The sequence below is a fragment of the Camelus ferus genome, chromosome 25, assembly GCF_009834535.1.
Source record: "Camelus ferus isolate YT-003-E chromosome 25, BCGSAC_Cfer_1.0, whole genome shotgun sequence".
Lineage (NCBI taxonomy): Eukaryota > Metazoa > Chordata > Mammalia > Artiodactyla > Camelidae > Camelus > Camelus ferus.
The window spans coordinates 3,198,742-3,214,898 of record NC_045720.1 but is presented as its reverse complement, the minus strand read 5'-3'; the positions used below and the strand labels follow the sequence as shown (position 1 = coordinate 3,214,898).

Below are 16,157 nucleotides of genomic sequence, written 5' to 3'. Positions count from 1 at the left end.
CCACCTCTCTTTACCCACCAAGGACTGGGCTCGGGTGACACTGCCTGTCCCCCAGAGGCCTGAGCCTGGCCTGTCTTCTGTGGCATGAATTCCTGCCAGCAACATTTCATTGCTACTGACATTCATCCCTCAAATCCACACCCTGCGTCCCCAGATACAGCTTCCTTAGGAAGTGAAAAGTGAGAGGTCTCGCTCAGACGTCTCAGCATCCTCAGAGGTGGTGCCCGAGAGCACACGTAGCTGTGGTACCACTGCCCCCCTTAGGAGGATGCCGTTCAGTCCTGCCTTGACTTTACACTTGGCTCCAATCTCAAGCCACGCAGACTCTCACTGAACCTGAACAAGGACTGTACCAGACTGCCCACCTCTAGGGTCTCAAGGGCAGGATTACTTCAGAGTCGCCCGAGCGGCTGATGAAGGCAGGGACAGGGAGCACGGGGCGCGGGGACACTCACCGCTGGCACTCGCCGGCGTGCAGGATGAGCTCGTCGCTGCCCCGGGCGCTGACCGTCAGCTCGTGCTCCGTGGAGTTGAAGACGTCCAGGAGCAGGTGGCACTGCCGGGTACTGCGGGGCAAAGACAAAGGGAAGTTCAGACTCTTCTGGCAGCCAAAGAGGGGAGTGACTCCACCTTCTCCTGTCCACAGGTCTCCACGACTGGGGACATCACAAGTGCGATTTGGCAAAATGTCAAGTGTCCCTGGACCTAAAGGTTTACTGAGACTCATTCTGAAAAAACTGAATTCTCAACAGTGGGTTTGGACAGGGTTAGGGTTAGGGTAGGGTTAGGGTTAGGGTTAGGGTCCTGGGACACATGCTTAACAACCCTTTACACATGAGTGACCTCGGGAAGGTAACCTGAGTTCTCCAAGCCTCACACATGTGACAACTAGGGGACAGGACCCAGAGGGAAGGCGCTCGGGACAGTGTCATTCCGTACATGACCGCGTCACGGTCCTGGATCTCCACAGGTGCCGGGCGGCTGCTGGGCGGGGCACACGCAGCTCCGCGTCCACACTGTCCGTGCGCACGTTCACCGCGAGTCCCCACAGGGACCACCCCCTGCTCCCTCCAGAACTCTGGATAACACTTTCACTCACAGCCACGTGAAACCTCCTCTCCTTGGCCTTCTCTACTGCAGACAGTAAGCCACAGTAACCAAGTTCCCATCGGCCCCTTCCCCAGGGGGAGGGCCACGGACCAAGTTAGCCCATTGCAGGCTTCTGGAGACGCTCCACCCCAAATAAGAAGACAAGCCCTTGAGAGGGGGAGGCATCACCCTTCCGCCTCCCCGCTCCCTTCCTTCTTCTGCAGGGAAACCGGGTGACCCTGGGGACCCTCAAGACCTTCACGCACCACGGCTGTGGATGGCAGGGGGGCATTCGAAGAGGGGTCCAGGAAATGATGGCGTAGACTCATTAGCTACACATGCGAAACAAAAGTCCAACCAGACACGCTTCATTTGGTTAGTTGCCATTTGTCAGGTCTCCATGACAGTCGAATGCCTGCCGAAAACTACCACAGCATCTCAAATGCCAAGTGTCACAGCTGCGTGTGACAGCTGGTCAGTAAGTGTCCGCTCCTCCCAACGGGACAGCCGGACTCAAGACAGGAGCAGCCAGGGAAGAGCAACAGAGGCAGAAGCCATTCTCCTTTCTGGAGGTTCAGGGTAAGGAGATTTTCACTGAAGGGAAAATAAAACAGATTCAGAGAAGGATCTGTGCTCTGGGTCATTTTCAGGCTGAGCATTTCTGCAAAACATGACCTTCCAAAGGGCATCTGAATCCTCAAATGTGCACCTCAAAGTGTGATGATGCAAGACGTCGCTGGCTGTTAAGCAAAGTGGAGGGAGGGCTCACACCCATGTCCCGGGCTGCCTGCATGTAGTTATTTCATACAAAAGCCCTGGGAGGGCGTGCTCCTGAGACCCAGTGACAGGAGAGGAGAGTGACGCTCAGAAGGTGACGAAAAATGCTGGTGAATGACTGAGACCCAAGACTTAGAGCTTGAAACCCTGTCGTGCTCACAGCAGACGATGCATATGCCAAATCCAAACTGCGTCCACTGTTCTTTCCAGAGAAGGGGACTGAGGGAGAGAGGGGCACAGTGACGTGTCCACGGGTTCACACGCACACGCACACGCACACGCACACGCACACAAAGACAGACATCATCAAAAAGCCTCTGGGCACCTGTGAAATGCCAGTTTTTCCAAACGTGCACGTGCACCTGCTCTTGGGGAGGGAGCAAGGAGGCACCTGACGGTCCGGCTCTTACTGCCATGAGACGCTGCACGCCGCGTCTTAGAAGAGCGGGGTCACGTCGGTAGATTCTGGGTTCTGTGGTGGGGTGTCCTCCCCAGAGGCTCAGCACTTGAAAAAACATTCATTAGCTCCGGCAGCTGCCTACAAGAGGCCTCTTCACTCAGCTCACAGAAAGATGAGCTTTCAAGAGGGAAGATCCAATCCCTTCTGCCTTTGTCATAACTTCATGAACTCTTTAATCACAGAGAAATCTTTCATCATAAAAGGGAATTCAGAAAACACTTATCACAGGAAGAAAATTGAAGTGATTTTTCTAAAGCAGGGAAGAAAAGGTTCAAATACGTGTTGTCTTCACTCACAGAATAGAGTTGTTAGAAAACTGCACGAGAGTCAAGGACGTCGGAACGTAGCACTTTTCCGTCCTGTCTTCCTGGCTCGCTGTCTGAGTGTGGCGTGTCCTGCCCCAGTGCTCCCACTCCTTCCAACTGTTGCCTGCTGTTCACTTTCCACCCGTCATTCATAAACCAGTTCCCCTCCCCAGACTGCAGCGGCATTGAGCTCACGACAATGCCATTCACTCTTTGTATCTCTCCACATCGCTCAGGACGATTTTCTCAAGTTTTAAGATGTGTTTGAGCGTATATGTACTTTTAATTATTGTTTGCTTTTTTGGGGGGGGGGGTTCTTTTCTGGATCCATCTTCCTGAAGTATAGGGAAACCCAGGAAAGCTTCCTGGAAGAACTGAGGTCAGAGCACGTCTTTGAAGAACAAATCCATCTGCCTGGTTTCAGGGAGGAAGGGGGCAAGGTCTCAGCAGCAGGGAAGAATCTGGAGTCAAGTGGGAGGAAGGGGGCGAGGCCGCTGGGGTAAAGCGGGGCTCCATCCAGGCAGAGAGAGCAGCGTGTGTGAAATCACATCTGTACACTCAGTGCACACTATTTCTTCTGTCCAGAATTAGGACAATTCATTTTCGTAATTATTTCATCTGAAAAATATCAGTGTCTACTGAGTACCTTTATAATATATGTGTGTATATATATATATTTTATATATATATAAATACTTATATACTGCTCACGGGACAATAAAATGGCACTGCCACTGTGGTAAACAGCCTGGGGGTCTCCTATAAGGTTAAATATGCACTGACCATATAACCCAGTGATTCCATTCCTAGAGAAAGGAAAACTTACGTTCACAAACACTCTGCACGGGTATTTACAGCCGCGCTAGTCATAATCAAAATGGTGGGAGTTCAAATGTCCTTCAGTTGCAGAATGGACCCACAGACTGGGGTGCATCCATTCAATGCACTGCTCCTCCGCATTTAAAAATACAAATCAAACTACAAACTCAACAGGAGGGAGGGATCTCAAAATCATTATGCCGAGTGAAAAAAGTCACTTTCGAAAGGTCACATGCAGTGTGACTCCATTTACATGACATTTTGGAAAAGTCTACAGGACACAGAGCAGTGGAGAGCCCATCGGTGGTCGACACGGGTCAGGGCAGGACTGCCAGGGCAGCAGGGTGAAGTTTTGGGGGTGATGAAACTGCTTTTTATCCTGATTGTGGCAGAACACATGTGTTAGAACACACAACTGCGCTCCAGAAAAAGTCAATTTTATCACATTAATTTAAATCTTTTAAAATCTATGTAATAAAAAATAAACCTCGTGCTGAGCTGCATGAGCTGCATGAGCTGCATGAGCTGCAGGGCACGAAGTCTGTTCCGATACCAGATTTGCTGCTTCCTGGCCACTGCATGTAAGCATCATTAAACTTCTCTGAGCCTCAGCTTCCCCCAGGGGAACAAGAGCGCCTGTGTCATGGAATGATTTGGAGGCGCCAGTGAGGGGCAAGGCGAAAGCGCTCTGCAGCGCTGCAAGCAGGGGGCGCCAGAAGTCGGAGCGGGTGAGTATTGCCAGCTTGGCTGCAGTCAGTGGCGCAGCAGAGGCGCTCACAACCCTGCCAGCGAAGCAATCCCAGCTGATTATTCCATGCTGACTCAGCGACAACTGAGTGTGAGAAACCCCACGCCCGGGCCTCAGTCCATCTAAAACCACGGCGCCACGCCCAGAGTGTACGGGGGCCCTTTCTCCCCAGGCCCGGCCAAATTCTCCCAGCCTCCCAGGGTCCAGACATCAACGTTCCATCGTTCCTGAGCGTGCGGTGAAGTGACGGGAGACACAGTCGAACGTGTAGTGACAGCCAGATACACCTTTGGCCAAAACTGTGGGGTCTTTTAATGTTCTATAAACCTGCCTGCTCTAAACTGTCTTCTTTCCTAAAAAAATTTAGTAGCTAGTCTCAGGATGGAGAGCTTTCATGTAAGTCTTAAGAAAGCCAGGGAGCTTAATTCAATCTAAAGGGGAAAAAATAGAACAAATAACCAGAACGTTCTTCTGGTGATATAATTTCGCCCCAGGCTGCATCATCTCACAAGGGTCCAGCGCTCAGCAACAAACACACCATTTACTCCCTGTTACATCATCTCATTTGTCCTCAGAATGGGCCACAGGTATAAGAAAAGAACCATGAAGACCACATGTTAAGAAGGGCATGAAACTGACTCAACACCCAGACATTTGTGCCTCAAAATCCAAGGTGAAAAAGGTAACATATAATGACAACTATGTCATATTGGCTTTTCGTTTTCTGGGACTGAAGACAAGTCCAGTTCAAAAAGGATGGAAATGTACCTGCAGATAACAACCAGAAATCATGTTTCATGTATCACCACTTGACATGAACTCTGTAATGATTAAACTAAGCAGTAAAACTTTGAAAATGCAGAATGCAAAAACTCTAAATATAAGGTCACGAGAAACTCAGGCCCATTGCTGTGATGAACAATCTCCCTTTTAACACACACCCAACTCCTAAATCAAACATGATGTGGGCCTTTCTCACTGACGTTTATAAATCATACTCCTTACTATATAATTAGCATATATTACTTGTTAAATAGAGCAATCTCTAAATGCCTTAAATGAATATTGATAGTGTTTTTAAATGAATATTAATATACAACATTCAATAATACAGTTCAAAGTAAAATATAGATCACTTAAAATTATTGACTGCAATAATTTAATAATATGTATGAGTAAGAAAGAAAGAAGGTCCTTTCAAGACACAGCTGTGCAGACAGGAAAGTGGGAGGGAGTCCACTGGGAGGTGGTCTGCCTCGGCAGCTCTCCCTGGGGACGCCGGGGACCCGCGCGCTAACCACCGAGAGGGTGTCAAGCTGGATGGAAGCCGTGCCGGGCTGGGTCCCAGCTCCTGCCTGCGCAGATAGACACTACGTTAACACTTGCAAAGATGATGAAAAGCGTGCTTATCATTTCAGGGAACACAGGTCAATAGGAGCAGGATGGGATGAAGCAAAGTAACGGAGTCGCTAAGCTCCTTCCAACAGGAGACTTGATGAGGAACTGACTAAGATGAGATGCCAACTCCGAGGCAGGGTGCCGGGTGCAGAGTGCACGTCCCCAGCCCCTCCCATCACACAAGCCGGTCTCGGGGCAGGTGTCCCATATCCTCTCCCATCCTGCCCAGGGCGCTCCTCACAGCCCAGCCTCAGGGATGCCACGGAGAGGTTGGAGCTCTCGGGTGGGCGAGGGCTTCCCTCTCAGTAACACAGCCCCAGTTTCCTTACCAACCAGCCAGACACAAGTCCCCAGCTGGGCTGTCCCTGTGTCACTCCCACAACGCAAGAGTGGGAGTCCCTTACCTTGCCCTCAGCAACCACCACTCCCCAAGTTTCTACCTCGTGTCAGGCACTGTATCAGACACTCTACATACATTTATTAAGCCCTACCGCGAGCCTGCAAGATCAATGTTACCTTCATTTCAAGATGAAGGAAAAATGATGCTTAAAGAAACAGGAATGACTAGCCTGAGACCACAGAGCAAATGAGTGGTAGAATCAAAATTTGAAATCAGATACAGGTCCGCTGGGCTCTGAATCCTGTGCTTGTTAAAATTCTCAATTCTTGTTAAATTTAAAAACCAATTTAAATAACACAGCAACTTGCAAAAGATGGTCCATGATGAAATCCAACATTGAAATTGCCTTCATTGCGTGTCGGTGAGCACATGCTCCCCACAGAGTAGCGCGGTCCCACCCCGTGGGGGGAAATGGAATTTTTCTACATGGCCGAGAGAAGCACTGCGGTGTGTCAAGCTGTATGATTTCTATTAATAATGTAATAACGCTCGCACCTTGCACCCTGCTCAGGGGAGTGTGTTTTCCACATTGCTCAGAGTAGCAATGTTTGAGACTGGACCATTTATCCTAACAGCCGAGAAAGAAATGGCTCCGGAGGAGAGGGAGGCTCGGCCCTCAGACGGGGCGGCATGGCCCAATCCATTTAATCTTGTCCCTAACGACATTACTAGGCAGCTTGGTGCAAAAAGTGGATCTCAAAGGTAATTGATCTCCTAAATAAAAGTCAGCTGAAACCTATGTACACACCCCTGAGGGAGAACGCTTTAAAAAAAAAACCCAATAAGAATTCCACCTCCCACCTATAATGTGCACCTCCCTCCTTTATTGTGTTTTGGCTTCGAGAAAACACGGATCCCTCTATTGTTTAATTTGATTCTCTTACACACCCAGGAGGTGAGCAGAGCCGGTGATCACTCCCACGAGGGACAGGAAGGCTGAAGCTGGGAGAAACAAAGAGAAGCTTCCAAAGACGCCATGGGGGCAAAAGGAACCCAGGTCTCCAGAATCCCAGTTCAGAGCAGGTGTGGCAGAAAGCACGGGTTTCGGTGCCAACAAGGCCATAATTCAAATCGCATCTCTGCCTCCCATTAATGTGCAACTCCATACAGCAATGCTGACTTCAACGGGTTCTCTGGAGTTTAAATGGGATGCTGAACACAGAGGACCTAGGGCAAGCCTTAGAATAGAGTGGGTCCAGAACAAACAGGGTTTCCCTCCCCCTTCCTCTTCTAGACCTCTACTAGTGAAAAAACCACCAATGAGAAAACCTGCATAGCTTATCAATATTAATAAAGGAGCTGATACACAAACTACCCCTGGAGCAATATCCCTTTGTATCTTGGTTTCAGAACAGAGCAGATGATTCTGTTGATGCCAGCAATAAGGTTATCTTGTGATGTCTACGCGGCTTCTTTTTGCACCAAATTCAGCTTGAATCTTCATAAAGACTCCAACAACGTGCATGCGGTCATCTCCCTGTCTGTGCTGCAGAGGCCTTGAAGTCAGGGTATCCGGGTGCCAGTGTGCCTGGCTCCTGACTGCACAGAGGTCAGAATCCAGCAAGGGAAAGAGAAACACAGTTAGCAACACTTTCCCAATTCCTCCCGGAGAAGAAATGGTGAAATCCTACTCTTTCTTCAAGAATTAGGACAATGTTTCCCCTTCTGTGAAGCCTTCCTAGACTTCTCCAGTAAAAACTGGTCTCTCTTCAATTGCGTATTTATTTTCACATGCGAGCAAAACTTTAAAGTTGAGGTATAATTTATACACAACGAAATACACATTTTTCCTGTTCTAGAAATTGGTATAAATGGAGTCAAGCAGTATGTCTTCCTTTGCGACGAGATTCCTCTGACTTATCGTGACTTTGAGCTTATTCCCTGCGTTGCATGTATCAATGGTCCATTTTACTTCTGAGCAACTCTCCCCTGTGTGGATAAGCCACAAATTGTTTACTCATTCATCTGCTGGTGGGCATTTGGAGTTGTTTCCAGTTTGGAGTTATTATAAATAAAGCTGTTACGAAAATTCCTGCAGGAGTCTTTTCATGGATGTGAATGTTTATTTCTCTTATGTAAATACCTGCTGGACACTGGGGAGGTAGATGTTACAACTCGCGGCAGGCTGGCTGGCCGATGTCTAAAATGGCTGTCCTGTTTTGCGTTCCCAGAGGCAACTTACGAGTGTCCTGGTGGTTTCACAGCCTTACCAGCATTTGATGTTGGCGATCTTCTTTAATTTTAACCACTCCAGAGGGTTTATAGTGGTACCTAATTGAGGCTTCGATTTTCACTTCCGTAACGGTCAATAAAGTTGAGCGCATTCAGGTGATTGCAAGCCATTAGTATACCTTTGTGAAATATCTGTTCAAGTGCTCCGCCCATTTTTGTCTCTTCATCATTTACTTTCTGGACTTTGTTCTATACTAGATACAGACCTGTGTTGCATAAGTGCATTGTAAACATTTTCCCTCAGTATGTAGCTTGCTTTCTGATGAGCTGAAGCTTTTAATTTTGATAATCACCAACTTTTTATTTTATGATTAGCAGTTTCTGATCCCATCTGAGAAAGCTTCGCCCCAAAGTGACGGAGACACTCGGCTACTTTTATTTGAGGAGGTTTATAGTTAGCTTCTCCATTTACACCTAGAACCCTTCTCAAATGGATCTTTGTGCATGATGTGATGCACAGGTGATAGTTCTTTTCTCCACCACGTACATATCCAATTCTTCCAACACCATTTGTTGAAAAGATTTTCATTCCACAGAAATTGTTTTCATACCTTGTTGATTATATATGATCAATTGATCATAAAGGACAGAGGCTATTTCCAGACTATCTATTACGGCACTGCTCCATATTTACAACAATAGCATACCCTCTTGATAACTGTAATTTTACAATAAGTCTTAAAATCATATAGCTGAAGTCTTCTAACTTTGTTCTTTTCTCAAGTCATTAGCCTATTCCTTTGGCAATAGTCTGTTTCATTTTGAAATAACTTTTAAAACAGCTTGTCAATTTCCATTCCCCTCCAAAAACAATCCTGCTGGGATTATGACTGGGACTGCACTGAATATATAATCAAATTTGGGGAAACTGGTATCTTAGCAAAACCAACTCTTCCAATCAATAAACATGGTATTCCTCCTAATTATTTAAGTCTTCTTTAATTTTCCTTAGCTGTGCTATGTCATTTTCAAGGTAGAAATCATATTTTTTAAAATGGTTTCCAGTGAGACAAGGCAGCCCAGTGGTTAAGGCAACAGACTGCTAAAAATTTATCCCAAGTGCATTATATTTTTTATTACAATACATACATTCTCAAAATTTCATTTACAAATTATTAGTCACTAGCGTATTGACTTACTAGTTCTAATGATTTCTCTGGAGTGGTAGGTACCTTAGAATATTTATGTACATGGTCATGTGATCACACAAAGGCACACAGATAATACAACCGCACTGCTTCGTTTCCAGTTTTCATAGCTTTACTTTCCTCATCATATTGCTCTGATTAGGACTGGCAGAAAAGTAACACACACAGTGGTAAGCGCACAAACACTTGCCTTGCGTGTGCTCTTAGAGGAAAGCATTCAGCCTCTCACCACCAAGTGCAGCATTACACGGAACGGCAGGTCTGCAGACGCGTTCCACCAGTTTGCAGCCATTCCCTCCTAGTCCCAGTTTACTGAGAGTTGGATCATAAGTGAGTGTTGCATTTTGTCAAATGATTTTTCATCAACTGACATGATCTAATGATTTTTCTCCTTTACTTTGCTAATACGGTAAATTATATTGACTAATTTTTCAATGGTAAGTAAAACCACCTTGTGTTGTTGGATTAAACCTGAATTGGTCATGCTGCATTATCCATCTGACACATCACTGAAGTTGATTTGTAAGTGTTTTGTTTTGAGGCTTAACAATTACGCATTTACGAGGATAGTGGTCTAAAGTTTTATTTTCTCATAATGTCTCTGGGTTTGGCACCAGGATGAAGCTAGTGTCATAAAATGGGAGTTGGAAGTATTCCCTCCTTGTCTATTTTCTGGAAGAGTTTTTGTAAAAGTGCTTATTTCGGGGGTGGGGGAGGGTATAGCTCAGGGGTAGAGCACATGCTTAGCATGCATGAGGTCCTGGGTTCATTCCCCAGTACCTCCATTAAATAAATAAACAGACAAATAGATAAATAAGTAAACCTAATTATCTCCCCCAAAAAAGTGCTATTACTTCTTTCTTAAAAGCTTCATGTATTCAGTCAAGACATCTGAGCCTAAAGTTTGTTTCATGGGAAAATTCTAATTAACAATCAAAATTTTAATTAAAACTAAAAATTAAACTCTCTAATATGACTATCTCAGGGGTTCTGTTTTTTCCTTGTGCCAACTTTAGTAATTTGTGTCTTTCAAACTTTTTTTCCATCTAAGTTGTCAGATTTACTGGAACATGATTTCTCATGGTACACTTTTATTATTCTTTTAATGTCTGCAGAATCTGTAGTGATGCCCTTTCTTTTATGTTCGTTATTGGTAACTTGTGTTTTCACTCTCTTTTTAAAAATTTTGATCATCTGTCTACAGTCTAGTAATCTCATTAATCTTTTCAAAGAATTGATTTTTGGTTCCATTTACTTTACATATTATTTTTTCATTTTCCATTTCATTTATAGCCACTCTACTATTACCGTTACTATCTTACTTCTGTTTATCTTGGGTGCACTTTGCTCTTCTTTATCTAACAGACACTTACACCACTGATTTTAAGATATTCAACTTCTAATGTAAGCACTGAGTGTTCTATAAATATCAGTTAGTTGGAGTTGTTTACTAGAACTGTGCAAGTTTTCTGTATTTTTACTAAATTTCTATCTCCCTGTTCCATTAAAAACTGAGAGACAAGTGTTGAAATATCCAACTATAATTGTGTGTTTTCCATCCCTCCCTTCAGATGTTGGTTTCGTTTTGAAGTTATGTTTTTGAGTGCGTTTGCATTTAGAATTGTTAGGTTCTCCTGATGACTTGACTCTCCTATCTTTACAAATTATCCTCTCTCTCTCTTTTTCTCCTCAAAGTCTACTTATTTCACATTAATACATACATCCATGCCAACTTTTCTGTGATTAGTGTTTGCATGACGTATCTTTTTCCCATCTTTTTGCTTTTAAAACTGTGCATATTTCATGTGAATTTAATGTTACAGAAAACATATAGTTGGCTCTTGTATTTTTAAACAGTATGACAATTTCCACTTTTAAATATAGTTTTTGGTCCATCTACATTTAATGTAATTCTTGGTACAGTGTGTTTCAGTTTCCCACATTGCTGTTTGTTCCCTATTTGACTAGATGTTTCTGGTTCTTTCCTCTTTCTTTTTTGCCACCTCTTTCCCCCTTTGGGGGATTAAGTATTTTTTAGTATTCTGTTTTATCTCTTCTGACATATTATCCATACCTTAAGTGGTTGCTCGAGTCTTCACAATATGCAACTTTAAATGAGCACATTCTAACTTCAAATAATGTAACACTGCATATAAAAAGCCCCCATTTCCCCCTCCTTTTCCATTTCTTTGTGCTACATTTTTGGTTACTTACTCTCCTTCTACACATGACACACATTACCAAATTAAGTGCTATCATTTCTTCCTTAGAGTCAGGAGTCTTTTAAAGAAATCAAAAAATGAGAAAAAATCCCATATCTATTCACTTATTATTTCTGGGATTCATCATTCCTTAATGTAGGTCCAGGTTTCCATTTGGTATTATTTCTGCCTGATGAGTTTTTATCAGGCTGATAAAACACAAAGACCATGCTCTATCCATCTCTGACCCCATGAGGGCTTCATACAGCACCTGAAACATTGGAGGTATTGATTTAAAGGTTCACAGTCTGGTAAGTGCTTTATTAGACGTACGAAGAATGCACAGGGGAACCCACAGAAGGACCCCCACTATGGCTAGTCATGGTCAGGAAAATTTTACAAAAAGGTAACACAGATCAATGGCAAACAGACATTTTCCAAAAGGTTCGTTGAAAGAATGAGAGTTTAAGAAAAAAAGCAGTTTAAGAAAAGGATGGATGCAAGTGCACCCTGGAGTGAGCTGCCCCGACACGTCCCAGGGACGGTGAGAAGGAAGTGTCTTTCACATGCACCGTGGAGAGACTAGGGGCAAACAGCTGAAGAGAAACATCTAAGTCAAATTTTTAAGTGCCTTGGATATCACGAAGGGACTTTCAACCTTATCTCGTAAGTACTGGGAAAGACTTTGAGCTAGATGGTGACGTGGGAACATCTGTATTTACAGGAAGATGCAGGAGCCAGAACAGAGGCAAGGGGCTGAGTAGGCAAGTATTCCTGAAGTCCCAAGGAAAGGTGACAAAGATGTGCACTGGGATGCAGGGGCTTTCAGAGACATTTTGGAGGCTCAACCGACAGGATTTGGGGAGCAGTTAGACTTAGCAGGAGTGGAAAGGGAGGATTCGAGGAAATCAAATCTCCATTCCAAGAGCAGGGGAAAGAAACACGTAGGTCGAAAGAAAGAGAGTGAGGTCAACAGGCTAGGAAATTAGGAGCCAAAAGCCCTTCAGTTACCACCAACTCTTCCAAGTGCCTATTTGCACCAAACCACAAGGCAACATCTGTCTCATCTTAACCTGTCATTAAGAGCTGTGGGGGCCATGACACGGAAGCCAGACGCTAACAGGAGGAAGATAACCAGCTTGCTGACAACCCGTGCAGCTTCCAAGACCTACTCACGTGAGCAGCGGCAGCAGGCAACGAGGGGATGAGGAAGGAACACACGCCGGGTTGATGGCAGAGCGGACCTAACGCACAGAAAGGGCCAGAAAAACGCTGACAGCATCTGGCAGCGGCCCTGGCCAACGCCTCCCGCTGGCAAGTGCTTCGATGCTTCGTACAAATTCAAAACAGAGGCGAGCCTTGGCAAGAAAGACCATTACTCTGCAGACTGAAAAAGTGATCGATGGTGAAATGTGACGCTGAAAAGCTCAAGCGAAGCCGTCAGTTCTTGCTGAGGCCATTCTCTAATGGCTGGGGAGAAAAACGGTCTTCCCTGTGAACTAAAGCTCCTCTTAATGTCTAGGGCTGTGTCACCGCAAGGAGAGCTTCAGCCCCACGTCAACACGGACTACGACATCCCCGTCGCACTCCGGGGAACACAGAGCCGACTGCTGGAGGGAGAGGGAGGGGGCTGCATGTGACATCCTCTCCCCCACGGTCAAGGCTATTGAGGTCAATACAGCCTTAACTCTGCTGAAAATAAATAATGCCAGCACACTCCACCCCACCCGGAGACGCAAGGCGCCCCGGGACAAGAGAATACGGAAGGGACAGGGTGACCAGCCCCTGCCTCCCAAAGGCGGCTCGCGGCCTGGGCGGGAGTCTGACCCCAGAGGGCCTCCAGGTGGCTGGGCTCCACCCGGCGCTTTCAGGCCCCACTGCTCCTAGCTCACCCGGGTCACAGTTTGGGGTGAGAAACTGTCATTCTCCCACCTTAGGGAGGAATACCTCCAAGTACCTCTGGTCTCTGGGGTTTGAAGCAGACAAGTGACCTGATTTCTTTCTCTCTGAAGAAGACTAGGCCTGGGGAAGTAACCAGGAGAGCAAGGCTCCTGGAAGAACGGCCCTCTGGGCAGAAAAGACCCAGTGCTCCGGGGGCTGGGAGCTCCAGGAATGGGGTGCTGAGATGCTGGACCGCCTGGCTGCACACAGAGTCTTCCTGCGATGCCGGAAGTGACACAGAAAGAGATGTCGGCCTTCTCCAGGAGTCTCTAAGACATGTGGCTAACTGCTGAGTCCCTGTGAACTGGAGAGCCAGACAGGGGCAGGGGCCAGGCTCAGGACAATGACGGCCATGAGCAAGCACACTGCAGTGCTGACACTGTGATGACAGCATGTTAAGAGATGCCAAGCCCATTCGCTCACATCTAACCGGAGGGGCGTTTCTGCACACGGATGTGAACCTAAGACCAGGGAGGTCCTGGCACACTGGCTTGGATCTAATGGGAGGCGGGACCAAGATGGACACCAGGGTCAGAATTCCAGACGCAGGGCTGTCAGACTCTAGCACAGGGCAATCAGAGAGCAGACGTGCGTTTACCTGGTTGCCGGCAGAGTGCTGACTCGGGTGAAGAACAGAGATGGCTCAACTTCGACGTGCAGCCCCAGGGAGAGGCTCCTGTAGTAGCCCTCAGCGTGGCCCGGGCCTCCAGAGTACTTAAAATTCAGGACAGCTTCCAGGGTCTAAAAAGATGCAAAAAATGGTAAGTTAGTACTCCCTAAGTTGGTCACCCTACCCCTAGGAGGCAGGCTTCACTCCGAGAAGGCTGAAGGTAACCCCGCTGGCAAAGCTATGAGCACCAGGCAGCTCTAACCTGGCACCTGACGCCCGGCACCATCTTTCCTAGGACGATGCCCTGTGTCTAACACCAACAATTCTCAGCCTGGAAACACAAATGGAAAGGAGCTCCAAAATTACTCTGTGATGAGATATAGCATTTGAGAGAGAGAAACATATTTCAATTAGCATCACTTAAACATACAGATCAGGTGGGGGAACTTCCATCAAGGAGGTAGTGCATGGCTCCCAGGAGACTATCGGTAACTCCTGACCCTTCCTTGAACCCATGGAGAGCTACAGTCACAGGGCAACTTCGTAGCCAGGAGGCCAAGGAGGAGCGAGGCCCTTCTAGGAGGGACGGGGTGGGGACACATCTGGCAGGGGCAGGGCCAGCACCACAGAAGCTTACAGGAAGGAATCAGCTCAGGTGTTACTGAGTTGCCAAAGGCTGAGCAGGGGCTCCAATCATAGTGAAGACCCTCCAGGAGCCCAGACCCCAGGGCAGCTGCCCCCACTCCAGGCCATTTGCCAGGCACCTCCCTGGGGGCACGCACAAAGGACTGGCGGGGGCAGGAGAGCAGAGGGGCCTCCCTTGGCGGCACGGGCGCAGAGAAGGGGGTCAGCTGCCACCACAGGAAAAACAAGAAGCCAACACCCCAACCCCAGCCCCTACCCCCTCCCAACGCCATCCAGAACCTTCTTTCCTCTGAAGCAAAATGTTAAGCTTCTCGGGGAGAGGTTGCAAATGCCAAGGGCACCAAGACAGGGGTAAATATCCGTTCTCGTGAGGGGAGGGCCGGAGCCAGGCCTGAGGCCGGGCCCCACAGCAGTGCCACTGGGGCAGAGGTGGGAAACCCATTCACACAGAAGGCCCGCCGTGACGCCAGGCTGAGGCTGGCTGCTCCGGGGGCGGGAGCAGGAGTGTGGAGAGCCCACACCCAAGATCCAGGGCGCGGCTCCCACCTAGGACTGCAGCAGCACGGGACAGCCAGAGCCCCATCTGCTCCTGCACAGACCTGGCGGCGCCCAGGTAGCAGCGTCCCTGGGGGAGGAACGGAGGCGGGGAGAGACCCGGCCCAGGTGCTGGCAGGCAGGGAGGGCTAAGGGCTGAGGATGGAGGAGGGCCATGATGGGAAAAGCCCTTGGTATCCCAGCGGCCCCCACTTTCTTCCCCTGCCCCCCAGCACAATTTGGAGCCTGTGCCGCACCAACAGTACCCATAGCAACAAGAAATCTCAACCCCCAGCTCAGCTCCTCACTCAAACGGCTCAACCTTCCCCAGTAAGGTCCTGAAACAGGCGTCAGCACACTATGGCCCACGGGCCAGATCGGGCCTGCAGCCTGGCTCTCTGTGCCTCAGAGCTGAGAACAGGTTTTACATTTTTAAAAGGTCATAAAACAAAGCAACAAAACCAAAGAAGAGTATGCAACAGAGACCACACACAGCCCACCGAGCTAGAATATTTACTATCTGGTCCTTTATGTAAAGTTTGCAGATAAAACTCTAAGGAGAAAACAGAGGAGTAAACCTCTGCGACCTTGGATAAGCAGGGGTTTGGCAGACAGGACACCAGAAGTACAAGCAACAGGAGACAAAAAAGGTTGGTGTCATGGAAATCCTCGGAGGGCGGGGCTTTGCGAAGAAGGGCCAGAAGGCCCATCACTGCTGCCGAGCCACATAAAAAAGGTCTGTGTAAGTGGCCGACACATTTGGCGACAAGCTGGTAGCTAAAGATGCTAGTGGAAGCATCTTCCAGAAGAGGAATAGTGGGGCGAGCTCAGAGCACCGTCGGGCTGGCAG

The 16,157-nt window shown here is 47.5% G+C and overlaps 1 protein-coding gene across 2 annotated transcripts in view; it reads right to left on the bottom strand.

Moving 5' to 3' along the window:
• The window catches only part of TRAPPC9 (trafficking protein particle complex 9), a 401,874-nt gene that overhangs the window by 151,079 nt on the left and 234,638 nt on the right, over positions 1 to 16,157 (bottom strand). For both annotated transcript variants that reach the window (XM_032467928.1, XM_032467929.1), the window contains 2 exons: positions 14,117 to 14,259; positions 456 to 566 (listed from right to left, as the gene is read on the bottom strand). In XM_032467928.1, coding sequence (XP_032323819.1) covers positions 456 to 566; positions 14,117 to 14,259 — 254 coding nt within the window. The remainder of the gene's footprint in view (positions 1 to 455; positions 567 to 14,116; positions 14,260 to 16,157) is intronic.